Below are 18,664 nucleotides of genomic sequence, written 5' to 3' on the forward strand. Positions count from 1 at the left end.
AGGGGACTTGGAAAAAATGTTTGACAGACAGATGTACTTTACAAAAAATTTGGGCGTCATTGTCAAAATAAGAGGCTTATGAAGAGGCAAGATATCTCTGCATTGCCGATAAAAGGATTAAATTTCCTCATTGTAAAATATTATTGTGATAAAACTAACGAGAGATACAGTCGACACTCCATATAACGATCCCCTTTTGTCCTCTTGAAAACAGAAATTATATTGGGAGGATTTTTATATCGAAAAAAACCCCATAAATGATAGTCGTTCTATGAAAAAATTTGGAACATATCCTACTGGTAGTTGTAATGGAATGGTCGCAATAACGAGCATCGACTGTATGTCTCTCTTATATATCAGAATAATATTCTAACACCTATTGAAAAGGTTGAGGCTTATAAATATAGTTAGTTTTTTTTCCCTTTTCATATTCTATTGGTTATGTTACTAAATGCCATAAAACATTTCTTCATAAGCTACCTCTACGTCGCCTCAATACCACAACTTGATAACTCAAAAATTTAGGAAATCAGTAACACAATTCTAAGCGAAGTTATTCTTGTTTGCTCATGTAATATAATGTTGAATGCATGCTTCATTCAGTGTTTAATGAGTTTCTCTCACAACATCTAAAATCAAGTTATCTAGTTGTAGTACTAACACAACGATATGCTGAATGAAGACAATATGAAGCTGAATGAACAACAATATGCTGGACACCTCTAACTTTGAACCATCAGTGTCCAAATTAAACAGGTTTTACTGTACAAATTCTCTCTCCAACAAAGTTAAACTATACAAATATCATCAAACTTGATAATTATATTATTAATTAATCAAATATAATATATGCATCATTTGACCAAAAATACATACAAAATATATTATTCTCTCAATCTAACAGATACAAATTAAATATACAAATGAAGCTGGACATGTTCACAAATTGAAAAACCAAAGAAAAAGCATATCAACAATAGCACAGTTGGGCCTCAAACAACGATCTATATCTTTTTTTTTCAAACTTCAGAGGAGACAATAAAATTCATAGCTGAATTATGGAAACACCTTTTTTCATGGATTGAAGCTGTGTAAAGGGCATAGCAACTACATCTGTTGGTTTCTGCAGGAACTTACTTTAGGAATGTGTATAACCTAAGCTATATGAAACATTATTCAGTCAAAAAACTGAATTCGCAAAGATTTAACATAGCCAGCTATTCGGCCTCATGCTTCAATTAGAACTTATGAATGTTGTCTTCACAACAAATTAGTGGTGTTAAATCTTTGATTAATGATATGCAAATGGCATTTAAACCTGAAAAAAAACCATCAAACTTATATCTTATTGAGAAGTTTACCTTTATCAACCAGTTCTGTTGATGAAGCCAACAACAGCGTATATGCAGCAACAGACCTATTGTCCACTAACATATTTTCAATTAAATAGGAAGCAAGCATTCTGAGAGAAGTAAATTTAGTTCCTAAAAGTTTTTCAGCCCACTCAAATAACACATAACAAGAAGCCATAACAATCTCATCGGTTTCATCAACAGCAACCTATTTAAGACAATAAATATAATACTGCAGGTCAAAAACAGAAAAGTGTGAAAAATATGGAAAACTAAATGAGTAAAAAAAAAACACTTGAAGTTATTAAATCCATTTGCATCCTTCTTTTAAATTTGCTACCTGTCCTGTACATCACTCATTGATAAGGAAACAGGTTTTTATATGCTGGACAGATTGTTTTCAACTTGGCGATGAGGGGCACTCACCGTTCCCAGATTATCATGCTTATGGATGCAAATGTATTGAATAGCAGTAAGATAATATAATTATTTCATGGGCCTATATTATTATAGAATACCATCATGCAATAACAATTACGTATAAAAATTTAACTTAATTTACAATAAAAACTAATCAAGAGTAAAACTTTCTTCATAAATTTTCTCTGACAAATTTTAAAAATGTGGAACATGCTTCTAATTTCACTGTACAAAATCCCTTAACAGTGCACTGCAATGCTGTGAAATTTTGTCCCACACTTTCCAGGTACTTATAATCTGATCAACCTTGTTTAATACCACCTAAAATGCAAGTCAAGTGTACAGGCATCCCTTTTACATAATTAATTGGTTCTGCAAAATAAGCATGTAAAAGTGAGGTGAATTTAACATGGTAGGATGGGGGGGGGGTTCCCCTTCAGAGAGATAAAAAAATAAATCCAACTTCCAGAAGCAAATATATACATATATATATATTGAATAAATTGATTATTCAAACTTTTAAATATAATGAATTTGAGTTATATATGGAATGAATTAATACTTTTTACTTCTGTCTTCAGTACTTCTAATTGATTCTAGTATATAATTGTGGATGTTCTTTCCTGAGAAGCCTGGAATGATAACGGGCTGATAACTTTTTTTTAATGAAACAGTTGAGATTCAGGTGACAAGCAGAATTCTTCATCTCTCTAAGAGAACTTCAGTAGCAAAAGAATTGCCAGAGAATTCTGAATATCTCTTGCAAATACAAGAATTTTAGTTCCATTAGGATATTTTTCTTCAGTAAAAATTCTGGAATCAATGTTTTCAAAAGATGTTGATTATTGAGATCTGGTGAATTTTGGATTTGAGCATTTGTCTCATTTATATCATGAAATCCAACTGATTTTGTCATTTTAACTACATCATATCGTTCATTTGCAAGCCCATTTTCAGGATGGAAATCAAATTGCAAGCCAAATTTCTCAGGTTGCAATTTCTAAAATCAACGTTTCAAAATTGTGCTATAGTGAAATCACATAAAGCAAGGGATACTTGTACCAGGCATAAGCAAAGAATTTTTGTTCAAAATTCAAACATTTGTGCATACATGCCACTATGAGTACCATTGCAGAAGAGATGGGTTTGGACATGATAGGACAATACAATCATTTTAAGAAAATGTGATTGAGAATCAAAACAATACCTACAGATGGTGAGGTAATATGCCCCTTATTGCTTTGGACAAAAAAATTATAATACAAACTGAAATCAAGATTACTATAAATCAGGGATTCTCAAAATGTGTACCACAGTGCTTTGGTGTGCCACAAACCTTTGTTTTTCGAAGCAATTCTTTGTTACACTGCTTTGGGAAAATGCAGATAAGCATTTATTAGAGAAAGGGGTGCTGCAGATGAAAAAAGTTTGAGAACACTTGCTATAAATGATGTTTTCTAGGTATATGTCAGAGCCATACTTTGCAAAAGTAATTACAATACCCAAATGATATCATCCATGATTCCAGTTAGTGGCGCGCACTGTACTTGCAAATTAACTGGCTTTTAAAAAGTGAAAAAACAGCTCCTTTCAATGCAATGAAATGAGCAAAATTTAGGGAAAAAAGCTTTTCCATTGACCACACTCAAACATTTGAAATGAAATGAGAGAAAAATTACTGCTGAAAAGTAGGGACTCTTAGTAGTTTGCATGTATTGCATTGCACATACAGGTATTGTTATTAAGTAGTAGCTGTTACTTGCGGCTTTGCTCGCATGGATTTGGTAATTTAAAAACTACTTGGCAATCATTCCTCATATAACATTTGAACTCCTCATGACTCTCCCTTGTGGGATGAAGTTTTAGAAATCTGGTCTTAGTGGTTATTTACATCTATATATATATATATATAATGACATGTCCTGACTGATACACTGATTCATCATTACCGAGCCGAAACCACTGAAGTTATGAATATGAAATTTAGTCAGTAGTTGTTTCATTTCATGAAGTAAAGACCTACTAAGGAAGGGTTTTTCAAAATTTGACCCCTAAGCGGGTCATAAGTGGGTTCAAAGGTTATATAGCGAAATCCTGCTGAGCCAAAACTGCTGAAGCTATAATTATGAAATTTGGTCAGTAATTTTAGTTTGTAGTACACACACACACACACACACTAAAAAGGGATATGTCAAAATTCAATATCTAAGGAGGTCATGTGGTGAAGGGGTTTCAAAGGTTATATGGCATACTCATCGCCGAGTCTAAACAGCAGAAGCTATAAATATGAAATTTGGTGAGTATTATATTTTATAATACAGAAAACCATTATGACAGGATTTCTGAAAATGTAACCCCAACGGGGTGCAAATATTATATAGGGGAAATCATTGTAGAACAATTCTCAGATGACCAAATCCACGCGAGCGAAGCCGCGGGTTACAGCTAGTTATAAAATATAATACTGACTAAATTTCATATTTATGGTTTTAGTGATTTCGAATCAGCGATGATTGATTTATATAACCTTTGAGCCCCCATTAGCGAGTTGAACTTTGAAAAATCCCTTCTCTGTGTGTGTGTGTCTATACATTACCATATAAAACGACTGACCAAATTTCATATTTGTAGCTTCATCAGTTTTGGCTTGGCGCAAATTCTCTATGTAGCCTTTGAATGCTCTTATGACCACCCCCTCTCCCCCCAGGGTTGAATTTCAGAAAAATTCTTCTTAGTGAGTCTTTGCATCATGTAATAAAACTACTGACAAAATTTCATGAATGTTACCTTTGAAACCCACTTTATGACCCCCTTAGGGATTGAATTTAGAAAAACTTCTTCTTAGTCTTCACGCCATGAAATAAAACTTCTGATAAATTTCACGAATACAGTCTCCTGATCAACCTTAAGTCATAGAGGTACGATTCCAATTTAAAAAATGCTCAACAGGCGTACAAAAATTACCCTGTACCAGTTTTGAGAGTGAAAATACAGTGTGTAACAAAATATGAAATCTAAGTTTTATTCGGTCCCCCTGTGCTCCAACTTCCAGTTAGAAAGTTGTTGCTTTGTCTCTCCTGATGCCAAAAAAAATTATGTTTCTAAGTGCAATATTCACAGAGATATTCAAATTAAAAAAATGGAGGACATTGGGGAAAGAACAGCATTAAATGTGGGTAAAATGGGTTTTCCGCATTTAACGATGTTCTTTCCCAAATTTCCCCCAGTTCTTCAAATTCGAGTATCTTGGTGAATATTGCAAAATTAGAAACATCAAATTTCTTTTGTTGGCATCAAGAGAGAAAGGGCAACAACTTTCCAAGTCGAAGTTTGAGCAGGGGGGGGGGCATATGAAAATTTAGAGTTTTCATTTTTAAACTGGAAGTAGGTAATTTTTGAATGCCTGTTGAGTATTTTTTTAAATGGAATCATACCTCTACGACAGATGGTTGATGAGATAAGGGATTGCTAGCACTTACAGGACACCCTGTATATAGATTAAGAAAATTATAATACAAATAACAAAAGAAAAAAACCATAAAGACAAAATTCTTAATGTATTAAAATTGAACCCCTTTATGACCCCCCCCCCCCCACAGGCGTCAAATTATGAAAAACCCCTTCTTAGTTAGTCTTTTTGCCATGAGATAAAATTTCTGATAAATTTCATTCATATAGCTTCAGCGGTTTTGGCTCAGTGTGATATCCCTACGTTACCTTTGAACACCCTTCATGACCCTGTTAGCAGGGTTGTAAAAAACCCAGGTTTTTTAAAAAAAAACCTAGCCCGAGTGTGTTTTTCTAAAAAACCTGTGTTTTTTGGGTAGAAAACCCGGGTTTTTTTGGGCAAAATGGGGAAAATTGAATTTTCTTTTTCCACAACCACAAAATATCTAATTTAAACATGTGTACATCTTACACATTATGCCTAAATATATATTTTTAGTGCATGTTGAACTATGTATTTGATTAATAAAATTGGGAATAATAAAATAAGAGAATAATTGTTCACTTACAGCCCAGGCGGGATTTTTGGGCAAAATGGGAGGAATATTGAATTTTCTTTTTCCACAACTTCAAAATATGTAACTTAAACATGTATGTACAACAGGGTGGGTTGAAAAAAAAATAAAGTTTCATTTTCAAATTGCTATAGTGCGGAAAAGTTGCCTCTTTTAATAAGAAGAAAAACAACATAAGAAATTTTAAGATCAGTTGATATCTTCCGGTCGTGCATAGTACTTGAAGATTATGAAAATTGACAAAATTGAACATTTTTCTTTAATTTTTTAATATTACTTAAAATTTGACAATCGACATGCAAAAGTTTGTTATGCTTATTTTATGGTTCAATAAAGTAAAATAAATTAAAACATCATTGATATTTCAATGTTTATCGGTCGTGCAATGTGTCCGAAAAACTGGAATTGACCAAATTTTTGCAAGTTTCATTGTGCAAAAGTTCCACTTTAAACGTGAACACTTGGAAAAGAAACAATAGAAGAAACTGTAAACCAGTAAATCCTAGTCAATTTTGGTAACTATATTGTAAAGTACATACAATCTCCTACTTTGGATGGTTGATTGGATAGAGTGTAGGTGGAACTCAATGTGCAGCCACCTCTTCATGGTTAATTCTGGGTCATTTTGTTCTGACAAAGTATGCGAAGAGCTGTACAACGTAATAGCAAAAATATGCAAACACATGTAAATATTTTTCGAATGAAAATTCAGTTTACTTCTTCACAGATGCTTCAATTTATTTATACAAGGATTTGTGTGTGTGTGTGAAAAATTATTGTGTATTATAAATAAATTTCTGTAGGTATGCTTATCACATATATCAGGTATATGTATTTTTTAAACTAAGGTCCATGGTTACAATTTTCTGTTTGCGATTTCTTGTAAAATATTTTAATATGTGGATCTCGTACCTAAATGCTTACATAAAAAAGGTAGAAGAATTATAAAAAAGGGTGTTTGTGATTCCAAGAAATTATTTATTATCACATTTTTGTTCCTAAAAAATCATTAAAAATTATTTCAAAATATACATATTCTAAACACTGCACTATGCAGCAATTTTTGGAATACATAAACTAAGCTCAAACTAAAATTTTAACCTGAAAGTAACACATTTTCTTCGAAAACAAACAATATTCCCTACAAAAAACCCATTTTCCCCAAAAAAACCCAGGTTTTTTAGGCTAAAAAACCCAGCCCGGGGGGGAAAATGGGTATCTACCCGGGGAGCAAATTTGACAACCCTGCCTGTTAGGGGTGTTGAACTTCGAAAAATCCCTTCTTAGTTGGTCTCCAAGTCATGAAGTAAAACTTCTGGCGGAATTTCACGAATTGCAGCAGTTCCATCACAGCGTAACTTCTATACTACTTTTGAACCCTCTTATGACCCACTTTAGGGATTAAATTTCAAAAACCCCTTCTAAATTGATTTTTAGTAAATGAAACAAAACTTCTGACCAAATGTAATGACTATAGCTTCAGCGGTTTTGGCTAAGCGTAATTTCTCTGTTACCTTTGAGCCCCTTATAGTTCTAATTTTGAGAGACCCCCCTTTCTAAGTGAGTGTTTACGTCATGAAGCAAAACTACTGAAAAAATTTGACATTTATAGCTTTAATGGTTTCGACTCAGCGATGATGAATAGGTCAGTCAGGACATGTTATTTTATATATATAGACAATTTTAATTCTATTCCATTTAATTCTGTAGAATAAAAGATATCCTCTCCTTTATTAATACATTATACACCAAAAACTGGCTGCGTGAAGAGATATTGATGTTTGGAAAGGAAAATTCATCTCTGCCCTCACAGGGACTCGAACCCTGGTCTCTTTTATGCCCGATGAATGCTCATCTCCAAGCTATGAAAGTAGATAGAATATTCGCTCCTTGGAGCTTATTATGTATTATTTATTTATTATAACAAAGAAGAGGACATCTTCCTTTACATATACATTGCCATCTGGTGGCCTTGATGTCATTTGTGAGCAATTAACAGAATGTTGCCACTGTCCATTGCACAGAGCCATTCAGTATATATACAGGGTGATTATAAAAAAACTATCCCGACATATGGGCCCCTAACTATCATACCATTCACAGAAACTGAATGAAATTTTGGCATAAGGTATTTTGATGTATGCGCTCAAGAATGATATGGAAAACAACAGTGTCACTCTAACAGTTACGGTTACAGTGAGAAAATTTCGAAAATATCAAATGGCAACACCAAGTTTTTTGTATTGGAATGTGATCTCCATTGTGAAAAACCCTAAATAGCGTTCGAATGGCAACTGTAGCATGAAAATCACCGGCGGTAGATAGGCTAAAAGTGAGGACAACCAATAAGGACAGAGAAGCAGCATAAAATAAAGCATTTTATTGTGTTTCACAAATTTTCCACATGACTTTGTGGAGGACTAATCAGGCTGGAATCTCAGCTGAAGAAACGGTCTGACGAATGAAACGAACATTAATGCTCTGGTGCACGGCAAAGTCCTTTTTACTTTTTCCTTGCCCAGCTCCGGGGATTTTCGTGCTACAGGTGCCATTCCAACGCTATTTAGTGTTTTTCAGTATGGAGATCGCATTCCAGTACAAAAAACTTGGTGTTGCCATTTGATATTTTCGAAATTTTCTCACTGTAACCGTAACTGTTAGAGTGACACTGTTGTTTTCCATACCATTCTTGAGCGCATATATCAAAATACCTTATGCCAAAATTTCATTCAGTTTCTGTGAATGGTATGATAGTTAGGGGCCCATATGTCGGGATAGTTTTTTTTATAATCACCCCGTATATGCTCTAAGGAGAGAATATTCTATCTATTTTCATAGCTTAGCACTTGTCCGGCATACAAGAGACCAGGGTTTGAGTCCTCATGAGGGCAGAGATGAATTTTTCTTTCCAAACATCAATCTCTCTTCACACAGCCAGTTTTCTGTACATAATACATTTAATTCTTTTCACATTTTAATTCTTCAACACAGGACTGTTGAACAATCAAAAAAATAAATTTTTCATATCTTCAGTAAATATTATCAGTGTGATTACATTTTGGAAAATTAATATAAAACCATTTTTATGAAAGGGGCAAATTCTGTGATATTTTCATTGAAATATCACTGAAAATAATGGAAGCAAAGCAAAACTCATATTTATGTGTAGTGCTATTGTTAATGATTTGTTGTGAATTTTTGTATTGTGATGTTGTGGTGATGACATCAGAAATACGTGTCCATCTATTGAATGAGGAAAAACCTTATTTTCAAAAGATTTTTCTTCTAATCATGATAATGTGTTATGCACTTGTATGTCTATGCAATGAGATTTTTTTGTTGATGAACAAAATGTGATATCATTTATTATTTATGTAATAAAATGTAAATTATTTTTTTTGTTGTTGTTGATTTTTTTATTAAATCATCCAGTAAAACTTTTGCATGCATTGGACCCATTAATGCTTATTTACCAAAGAAATTGTAATCAGGGTTTTTGTACAACACTTGCCAGAAATGTTCATGCCAAAATGCCACTATTTATAAAAAAAACCAATAATATTGAGAATGGCTTTATTTACCACAAAGTCAAAAATTATCAAGTTTTTGACTATTATGTCAACTAATCTTTTGTCAGTTTTCCTGGGTAAGTTGCTCTAATTCACCTCAAATTTACTCACAGAACATAGTCAATGTAAAATACAGACTGCAAAATAAATTCAAGTGAATTTTTGTCTCATAAGTTTTCCAATCTGTGGCTTTTTTTAATTTGTTGAGTGTCAAGCTTTTGAAGTGGCAGGCATCTCAAAGCGTTAAAATGGCAAAATAGCGAAAGAAAACCTAATAGCAATGCTAAAAAATGATTATATTATTGAACATTGACGCTATTCTCATGTATCTGTATATAGTATTGGGTTCAAGAAAAAAATACTTATCAAAATTTATACTCCACAATCTTTAAATGAGTTTTTCTCAAAACATCAATTTTTGTCATTGCACGCATGATTACTGAAAAATAATTTGACCAATCATTGAAAATTTTCAAACTTACTAAACTAACATAGGACTATGGAATGAACTAGGATCTTTGAGATCATTGAAAATTAAAAATTTTAAAAATATTTAAATTTTGAAAAATTGAAAAATTTGGAATTCATTATTAAAAAAAATACTTTCTTTCATCATTTCTTAAAACCCCGAGTTCATTGGAGTTTCACATTCATATCCTTGAGGAAAAAACCAAAAGCCATATGCCTAAGTAGAAAATTACTCATGTAATCATGCGCGTAAGACACCTATGCTTTTGCAGGGGCAAAATTTAATGCATGAATTGTTTGCTTCAAAACTCACACATAGCGCTATATGAAAAATTTAAAAACAGTAATATCAAGCTAATTATTTGTAATTTTATTAATTAATTACACAAAGTAATCATTGCATACGCTTTGCAGGAAAGTACTCAAGAGTCTTGTGTTCTCCCCCCCCCCTAAATTAATTTTATGATTAGAATGGCTTATTAGGAGAAAAGTGACATTTCAGTAACCAATGTCTAAACTTTTAATTTTATGAAGGCTATCTACACTAAACTTCTATTATTTAGGACACAGTTTCTATAGATCTATGAGCTTCAGAGATGGGTTGTATAAATCAACTTACAGTCCTGTTATAAATGCACTTACTGTGCCACTAATTAAAAAAAAACAGTCCTGTGGATTGCAAAGTTGATGATCATGTTGTTAATTTTGGGTCACAGCTAAAAAAGGTTAAGAACTCCTGATTTAGGCATATAGCAAAAGTCAGAAGAGAAAATAATGCTCAAAGACTATCAAATTATGAAAATGTTGAAGGGAAAATAGAAGGGGAGGGGGGTCCACAATGTCCTAGAAAAGCTGAACAAAACATTTTATTATTTTGTATTTTTTTTAAAATAAAAGAAATATGTTTAGCTCTTAAAAAATTTGGCTGCCACGTAAATTTCTTATTGGTTTGCCAAGTTCTGTAGGTACGTAGTGGTCACTAAACAGATTTGTTTACTAAAAATTCAAGATTTTGATCAAAGTTAGTACTGTTATAGAGAAAAGGAAATTATTAGGTTTCACTGCACATAACTTTTCTGCAGAAAATTGATGTAAGACATGGAATATTAAATACATACCCTGTTTTCTTTTTCAATATCTAGGTCAGGAAGTGATGGCAATTCAATTTTGAATTTTTTTCTCAGACCACTGTAGCAGTATCTATAATATATGATATAGAATTCCATATTATCTGGGGGGGGCAGAAAAGTCAGCATGGGTATTGGGATATAATATTCATAATGTGAGAATAAGAAGCTATGAAATCAAATTAAGTGTATATTACATAAATCTGGAAAAAAAAGTGTAAACGAACTGACTTAAATTTGTTACAAACAGGAATTGTAAAAAAATTCGAATAGACCAATCAGATAGCTCCATTTTGCAAGCAAACAATCATGACATTCCAGAAAATTTACATGCAGGCACTCAGCTTCATTCTGGTCATGACATTTGATTTGGACAGAAGTATATACTTTTTTTCCACTGAGCAACCGAGAATTAAGATTTGGTAACCAATCCAAGTGGGATCCTCTTAAGACAACACCCATAGTGTCGAAATGCATTAGGAGTTTCGTATTTTCTACTTAGTATCTACTACTCTTCCATAAGAAAACTTGTCTTTTAATTAGGGAAGAATGATTTTGTTTGAACCACAGTTATGGCATTGAAACAAATAAATTGCAAATTATGCTTCTTTCAATTAGAAAGTTTAGGTATTCAGTCGAGTTTCAGTCAAACAATTCTGCACTGTATGGTTGTGCGATCATAGTGAAACACTCACATCACTTATAAGTTTTATACACAGGCAGAGTATTTCATTTCTATGAATCTTATAAAAATTATTTTGCAACTGATTCAGAATTTTAAAACTGAAATATTGTCTTAGGCTTCACAACCAGAATTCAATGAAATATATTTAACTTCTGGTTTCTGTTAAGCCAACATCTGGGATATGACCCTCACACCCTGGAGCAGGGCCTCTAGGCTGGAATATTTGGTGGGGCTACGTAGTGACTTTATAACATGAAAAACAAAAGAAAGTCATGATAATTGTCTCAAACCCAGGGCTGGAGCTGTTTTAGTTCCACTCTTGTGGGAGCCATAATTTGGGATATCAACCTGCTGACGTTTTGCCCATATCTGTGGTGGAAATATTAAAAGGTTCGATAATGCTTAGGTCTCTGCAACAAGCAGGATCATGTCACATTGTTCCTTATGTACATGTTTGAGGTTTGATCAGGTGTAGAAGAGCTGTATTGATTGATATGGCTAGATATGTCAGGCTCTAATTGGCTTCCTGCAAGTCAATGGTTGTTCAACATACCATCCTCAAAATCACTAAGAACATATAACACAATCACTACTATGTTTCTCTCCTGGGATCCTGCACATAAAATGCACCCCAAAAATTTCCTGAGAATTTTACACGTGCATTTACAGACTGCGGTAGACCCAAAACAAGCAACCAATGAAAAAGCAGCATTTTATGACGTCACAGAAAGTGCAGTCCCCCAACCTTCCTTCCTCGCTTAATGGTGACTTGTCCTGCTTTGGTGACATAATGGCGAGAGAAATTTGTGGGGTGTGTAAAAAGGATTTCAAAAACAAATTCCAATTAAGGAAATACGTAAGAAATGTTCATAAAATTTTATGTGAAGGTTCTATTTCTTGCATTGAAGAGAACTGTTCTGCAAAGTTCAGAACACTAAATGATTACAGGGAACATTTGAAAGAAGTGCATTCTGTTAGTGAGGATGTAATACATCAAGAAAAAATGAGTTTTCCTTCAAAAAATGATAAACATGGATTTTTTATAATTTAAAAGTTTTGTTTTTTCGATTTGTATTTTTTCTGCTTGAACAGTGTTTTGATCCTTAAAATTTCGTGGGCTGTGTACTATTGACAATAACTTAATTTTTGATTTAAAAAAAAACAAAAGTCAGATACATCTTGTTTTGATTCTATCATGTCAGACATAATGTTAATAGAACATTTATTTATAAAAGCATCTTTATTTTGCTTGGATACAGTCAAGTATACTCAATTATTATTTTTGGAATCGGTGGGGATAATTCTATTAACCCCTTGAACTGCAATTAATTTTCAGGTAGCACTGCTCAGACAGACAATTTAATTTCCTGTTTCAAAAGGAGATTCAGAAGGATTGATATAGAAACTTACTGTTTTCTTGCTAAAATAATTTGTAATTAGTAAAAAAAAATATTTGCTTCATACATTTACATGAATGTTTGCTATATGTACATAATAGAACATAATTAGTGTCAAAATATTCTTCAATAATTTTTAACAAAAGTATATAACAGTTCTAGTCTTTTAAAGAAAAAAGTATGTGTTTCAACATAATGCTAATGTATTTGCAACAAATTCAAACAATGCATATATTTATCCTCAACTATATTTGGGTTTATTTTAAAATACTGATAAACTTCAAGTGTATGATGCTTCTCAAAACGCTCCGGAAGATGCAGTGCTACTTGGCATTGTTTGCATCTTTTATGCAAATTACATTCAAAGTGCTACTAGAATCATACAAACTAATGTACCAAAGCAATAGACTAGCTATGACGTACATATACTTCTCTTATAAAAAGTTTCAACAGTCAATAAATCCTGGTGAGTGCAGCTCGTCATCATCAGTTTGCTCAAGAAAATTCATGATGAGCTGGACTCATCATTTGAGTTCAAGGGGTTGAAGTGTATACTTGTTTGATGTGAATATAGTTTTTCGAATGGAAAAGAAGAAAGAAATTTTCAATGATTTTTTTGCAGTCCCTCATTATCTCTGTTTCTGACAATAAAACACTGTTAAATTAGACAACTTTATGTACTTAAAACGATCAATGATGCTGTACACAACATGAAGTACCCATTTTCTCATACCGTAGATCTGTAGCTAAACAAAGATGACAATATCTATGCAATCCCATGAAAGAATATTTTTCAAAGACATCTTAATTAACTTTTGTAATCCAGTTGCATCCCCTCATCATAGATGGGTACAGAGCAGGGCGATTCCCCTTCCATTATGCATTGTGTATTATGTCACTGTGTATTATACAAAGGCAGTGATCTCTCACTTGTGCCAGCGGTGCTCCGGGGAGTTCACACAGAGCCTCAGGGGCTTCACGGCCACTCAAGGAAAATAAAAACCTTACATTTGAAAAAAAAATTTTTAATATTTTTAAATAATAAAAATCAATCGGTAACTTTGATGTGATAATAATAAAATATATAAAAAGTAGGCCACACACAACACAAGGGCTCCGCCATAAAAAGTATATACAAGAAAGGGCTCAGTGAGTCAAAAAAGGTTGAAGATCGCTGACTTATATGTGTCAGTGCAAGAGAACAAGGAAAAAAAGATGCATTAGTGAAGAGGAGTATCAGTGAATAGCATTATTATGCTATATTGTCGACGAGGAATCATCTTATAACTTGGAGAAACGTATTAGTGAGTGATCACTGTAATACATAATTTGAAAAAATAAATTGTAATAATCAGGACAGTAACTAGGATTTTTGCCGCCCAGGGCAAACATTATTTTGCCGCCCACACAGCTTTAAAATTCTATGATTTTGTAATGGTGTTCTTTGTTCCCACCTAAAACTATCGCCCAATAAATTTCGCCACCCAGGGCAGTTGCCTCCCCCGCCCCCCCTCTAGTTACCACCCTTATGATAATAATAATAACACATTCTAATTGTAGTCCACCTTATATATTTTATGAATATTGTCATATGTATCTTCTAATGAAATTTTTTTTCTAACGAATTCCTTCCATTAATGCTTGCGTTCTATTCCCCCACTATTGTTGAAAACATGCCTGTTATTGCTGTTCCTTGGATAAAATATTTGTAAGCTATTTATAGGCCTATGTTCTGTTTTGAAATAAAAAGCATTCTAAGTATGGATAGCTTCTTGATTTACCCCAACATGTTTATCGTATTTCTTTTCAAACGTCTCAATTTTGTTGGAATTCACCACTTAGAAGTCACTTAAATTGATTGAATTTCAAGAACTAGTAAAATAACACAAATTTCACCTAAGAAAATTTATTCAAGTAGGTCTATACAGTATTATATGAATTGTGAATCAAAAAAATCTTGGAAAAAAACAATTTGTTTCAGTAAAAGCTTGTTATCATAACTATTAATAGTGGCAAAGGATACAATTTATCTCAAAATACATCTCTTTCCTCCTCATTAATTAAAAAAATGAGATTAGTTCCCTCTGATTGGTTAAACAGAAATTAATTTCATCAGTATGAAAAAAATAATCTTTGATGGGTTTTGCACTGAAATAAAAAAAAATGGAACAATTTCTCTCGCTCATGTGTAGGTGCAGGGGAACAAGGAAAAGATATGCATAAGTGAGCGATGCTATGTTTTTCAAAACTGACCACTGAAAAAAAATTCTTGATTTATTTGTGTTTATTGTACATCAAAATGTCCTTTAAAAAGAAAAACAAAAAATATTAATAGATTGATTAATCAATTAATTGGAGTCAATATCTTTACAAGGAGCATTTGAGTACACATCTGTATAATTCAGGTCTTCACTTGAAAAAAAGTTAAGTCTTAACTCATTAGAACCCATTGAAAATGAAGGCACACATATGTGTACCTCTGTATGAGTGAATAACATTACTTAACTATGTCTTTGATTAGGAGCGCATAAAATTGCCATATAACTGAGAGAAACGTATAGGTGAGACAGTGTATAAATGAGAGATTCCTGTATTTAAATACTGTGTCGCTGGTATAGAGAAATCAATGCCAACAAATTCAATTTAGTAGGGGTTAAAAATCATGTTTTCATGAAATTTTCTTATGTATTAAGTCAACTGTAGGTTCTAATATTTTTATTATATGCATTTGGAAATTTTTCCTGCATTGATTGATTCCTTTTGTATCTTCTGCAGGAAAACTTGTTATGGGTATCAGTGAAAGTAAAATTTTGAAAGATGCAAGAAAACCCATGGCTGAGACACGAGAAAATTTGTTATCATCAAGGATTTGCATAACATCAAACAAGAATTTGGCATAAAGCCTTCATCTCATGGGACAAATATTTTGAGTAATGAACTTAGGGTCAAGACTCTTGTTGAAGAATTGATGTCTAAGGAAGACAATCCGGTGCTTTTGTACAAAGAGCAGGGGCAAGTAGATGGTATTTTATCGAAAGATTATTTTTTTCTATCGATTATGACACAAAATCAAGAACACATGTTATAAACATTTTGCATGAACAGGATATGTATTGATTCCACATTTGGAATCATCGGGCGCAATTTCAAGTTAGTTTCTGTGCTAGTCATAGACGAATTCGAAGTAGGTTTTCCAGTTGCTTTCAGTTTTTGTTCAACAGTGAATTTTAATTCAATGAAAATGTTTTTTAATTTGGTAAAAAATAAATTGGGTGTCAATATAAACACAGAAGTTTTTATGAGTGATGATGCCCCTGTTTATTATAATGCCTGGGAGTGTGTTTTTGGTAGTGCAAAAAAGAAATTGTTGTGTGCTTGGCATGTAGATAGAGCCTGGAGGAGCCATTTGAACTCCATCTGCAACACAGAGAAAAGAGAAAAGTGTATAAAGCACTTAAAAGCTTGTGTTTTGAACTTGAGGAAGAAAAGTTCAACAGTATGTTTCAGGAGTTCTTGATTCAATTAAATGATGATCCCGATACCGCCGCATTCCATGCACATTTTAAAAAATATTATGGGGATCGTGTTCAGATGTGCGCATATTGCTACAGAAAAGGAGCCAAGCTGAATACAAACACACACATTGAAGCTTTCCATCGTGTGTTGAAGCATGTCTATATGGAAAGGGGGAAAAAAACAAGACGGGTAGACAAAGGAATTGAACTTCTGTTTAATTATCTAACTGATAAAGACTACGATCGAATGGTGAAACATCATATAGGAAAGGTCACATCAAAAATGGCGTTAGCAGTCAAACGCCATAATGATGTGCTCACCATGAGTAACATTGTACAGAAGAAAGAAGAAAATGTATGGAAAGTGCACTCCTTAACATCTGCACATGATCATGAAGTGATCATGTGCCGCCTGGCAGTCGAGTGGTTAGGGAACTAGCTTCTCACTGTGCAGGTCTGGGTTTGAATTCCGGTTCGGGCATGGATGTCTACTAACGCTAACAAATTCCCTGGACAGATCATGCTGATCCCTTGGGAATACGTGAAGATCCCGTTATATAAAAAAAGAAAAAATGTGCACAAGTGCAAAACGGGCTGTTGTGAACCTGACGTGAAGTTTGTTTCTGTGTAATGCTTGTTATAGTGCTACCATCAATTTTTCAAACTATGAGAATTGTATCGTTGTAGGGCTGTTGCTCTCCCCGTGAAGACTTTTTGGTGAGGAGATTAGCTTGCATTCGTGCCTTGTAGTTGGGATCTACTATACTCCTGGCAAACATTGATGAAAAAAAAAATTATCAAGCAAAAAAAACAAGAAAACTCGGGAGGTACATCAACAAAAATTCAAACAAAATTGAAATAAAAATTCCTATCATTATGATTTATATCAACGAAATGATTTTGATTATTTCTCAAGTTCTTTCAAATCAGAGTTTTTCAAACGTATTTGTCTCACCGGCTCCCCCTCACAGATAATAGTTTTCTGACCCCCCATTTCAGACATTCCAGAAGATCCCGTATTATATCTGTGGCTCATCATCTACTTCTCCCCTGGCTCGTTTCATCATACCTCTTCCAGGGGCAATATTGTCTACTTTGGGAAACACTGTTTAAAGAGCTGCTGTGAATAGTTTGTCTTCCTTGCTCATAATTTAGATGCAGCGTTGTGGCTAGATGCTTGGTCAGCTGGGACAAGCACACATTTTGGAGCCCCCTCTTAATGTTGAAAGAGAGGTTAAAGGACGCATCCGCTCTGGTCTGGCACTCAGGGTAAACCCCCCCCCCAGTTGCTACCCTGATACGATACAATGCACATCTATGATAAATGATTTCCTTCAAGCACTGTTCACTATTCCACCACCTTCTGTTGCGCAGCAGGTCTTTCATTATTAAACTGCGCACAAATCTAAATGACGGCAGTGTGAATAATTTATGTGTTTTGATTACACACATTATTTCGTCAACAGTGAGAAGTTGTAATGGCTTTGATAGATAAGTAAAATATTGTTTTGTTAAAATATTGGTCTTTCTCATAATATTTTTAAACAAAATTTCTAGTACATTTATAATAAAAACAACAATTTTTCATTCTTTATATTTGCAATCATTGATCATTGCTATGTCACATGAATGTATCCTATTATTAAATATTAATTATGAATATGTATATATATACTATGCTATTTTTCTCCTTGCTTCTCCCTTCTTTGAAAAAAAAAAAAAAAACAGAATCCCAGGAAATTCCCATTATTCCAGGATTGAGGAAAACCCTGGAGATGTTAAGCCCTAATAACTAAATTCAGACAAAGACGCTAGAAAACAGTTATCCATAGCAGGGATAGACAGTATTCCATGTTGGAGTGGAAAAGTTTTTTAAAAAGCCGTAAAATGAGAATTGAATCACCAGAAAACCCCTTGAAAACTGAAGAAATGAGATAATTCAACCCCATTGAGATCACATTATTTTTTCAAACCAAGCACAACTCTGGTCCATTGTCATTGGCAATTTACTACAGAGCAAGTTGTGCCAGAAGTGTGTGTGAACCTAACAATCTATGTGTGCTACGTGCATATCTAGTGTTGATTGTGACTTTTCAGTGCTGCCATCTA

General features: G+C 33.4%; 1 protein-coding gene across 1 annotated transcript in view; it reads right to left on the reverse strand.

The window, feature by feature from the left end:
* LOC149067542 (uncharacterized) overlaps window positions 1-18,664 on the reverse strand; it is a 79,817-nt gene that overhangs the window by 22,421 nt on the left and 38,732 nt on the right. Inside the window, exons 6-7 of the mRNA XM_089252464.1 lie at window positions 10,950-11,031; window positions 1,362-1,560 (exon numbers count right to left, since the gene is read on the reverse strand). Coding sequence (XP_089108590.1) covers window positions 1,362-1,560; window positions 10,950-11,031 — 281 coding nt within the window. The remainder of the gene's footprint in view (window positions 1-1,361; window positions 1,561-10,949; window positions 11,032-18,664) is intronic.

This window comes from Pholcus phalangioides, unplaced genomic scaffold, assembly GCF_987345545.1.
Source record: "Pholcus phalangioides strain wild (caught in Gottingen) unplaced genomic scaffold, Ppha-v1.0 ptg000029l_1, whole genome shotgun sequence".
Classification (NCBI taxonomy): Eukaryota; Metazoa; Arthropoda; class Arachnida; order Araneae; family Pholcidae; genus Pholcus; species Pholcus phalangioides.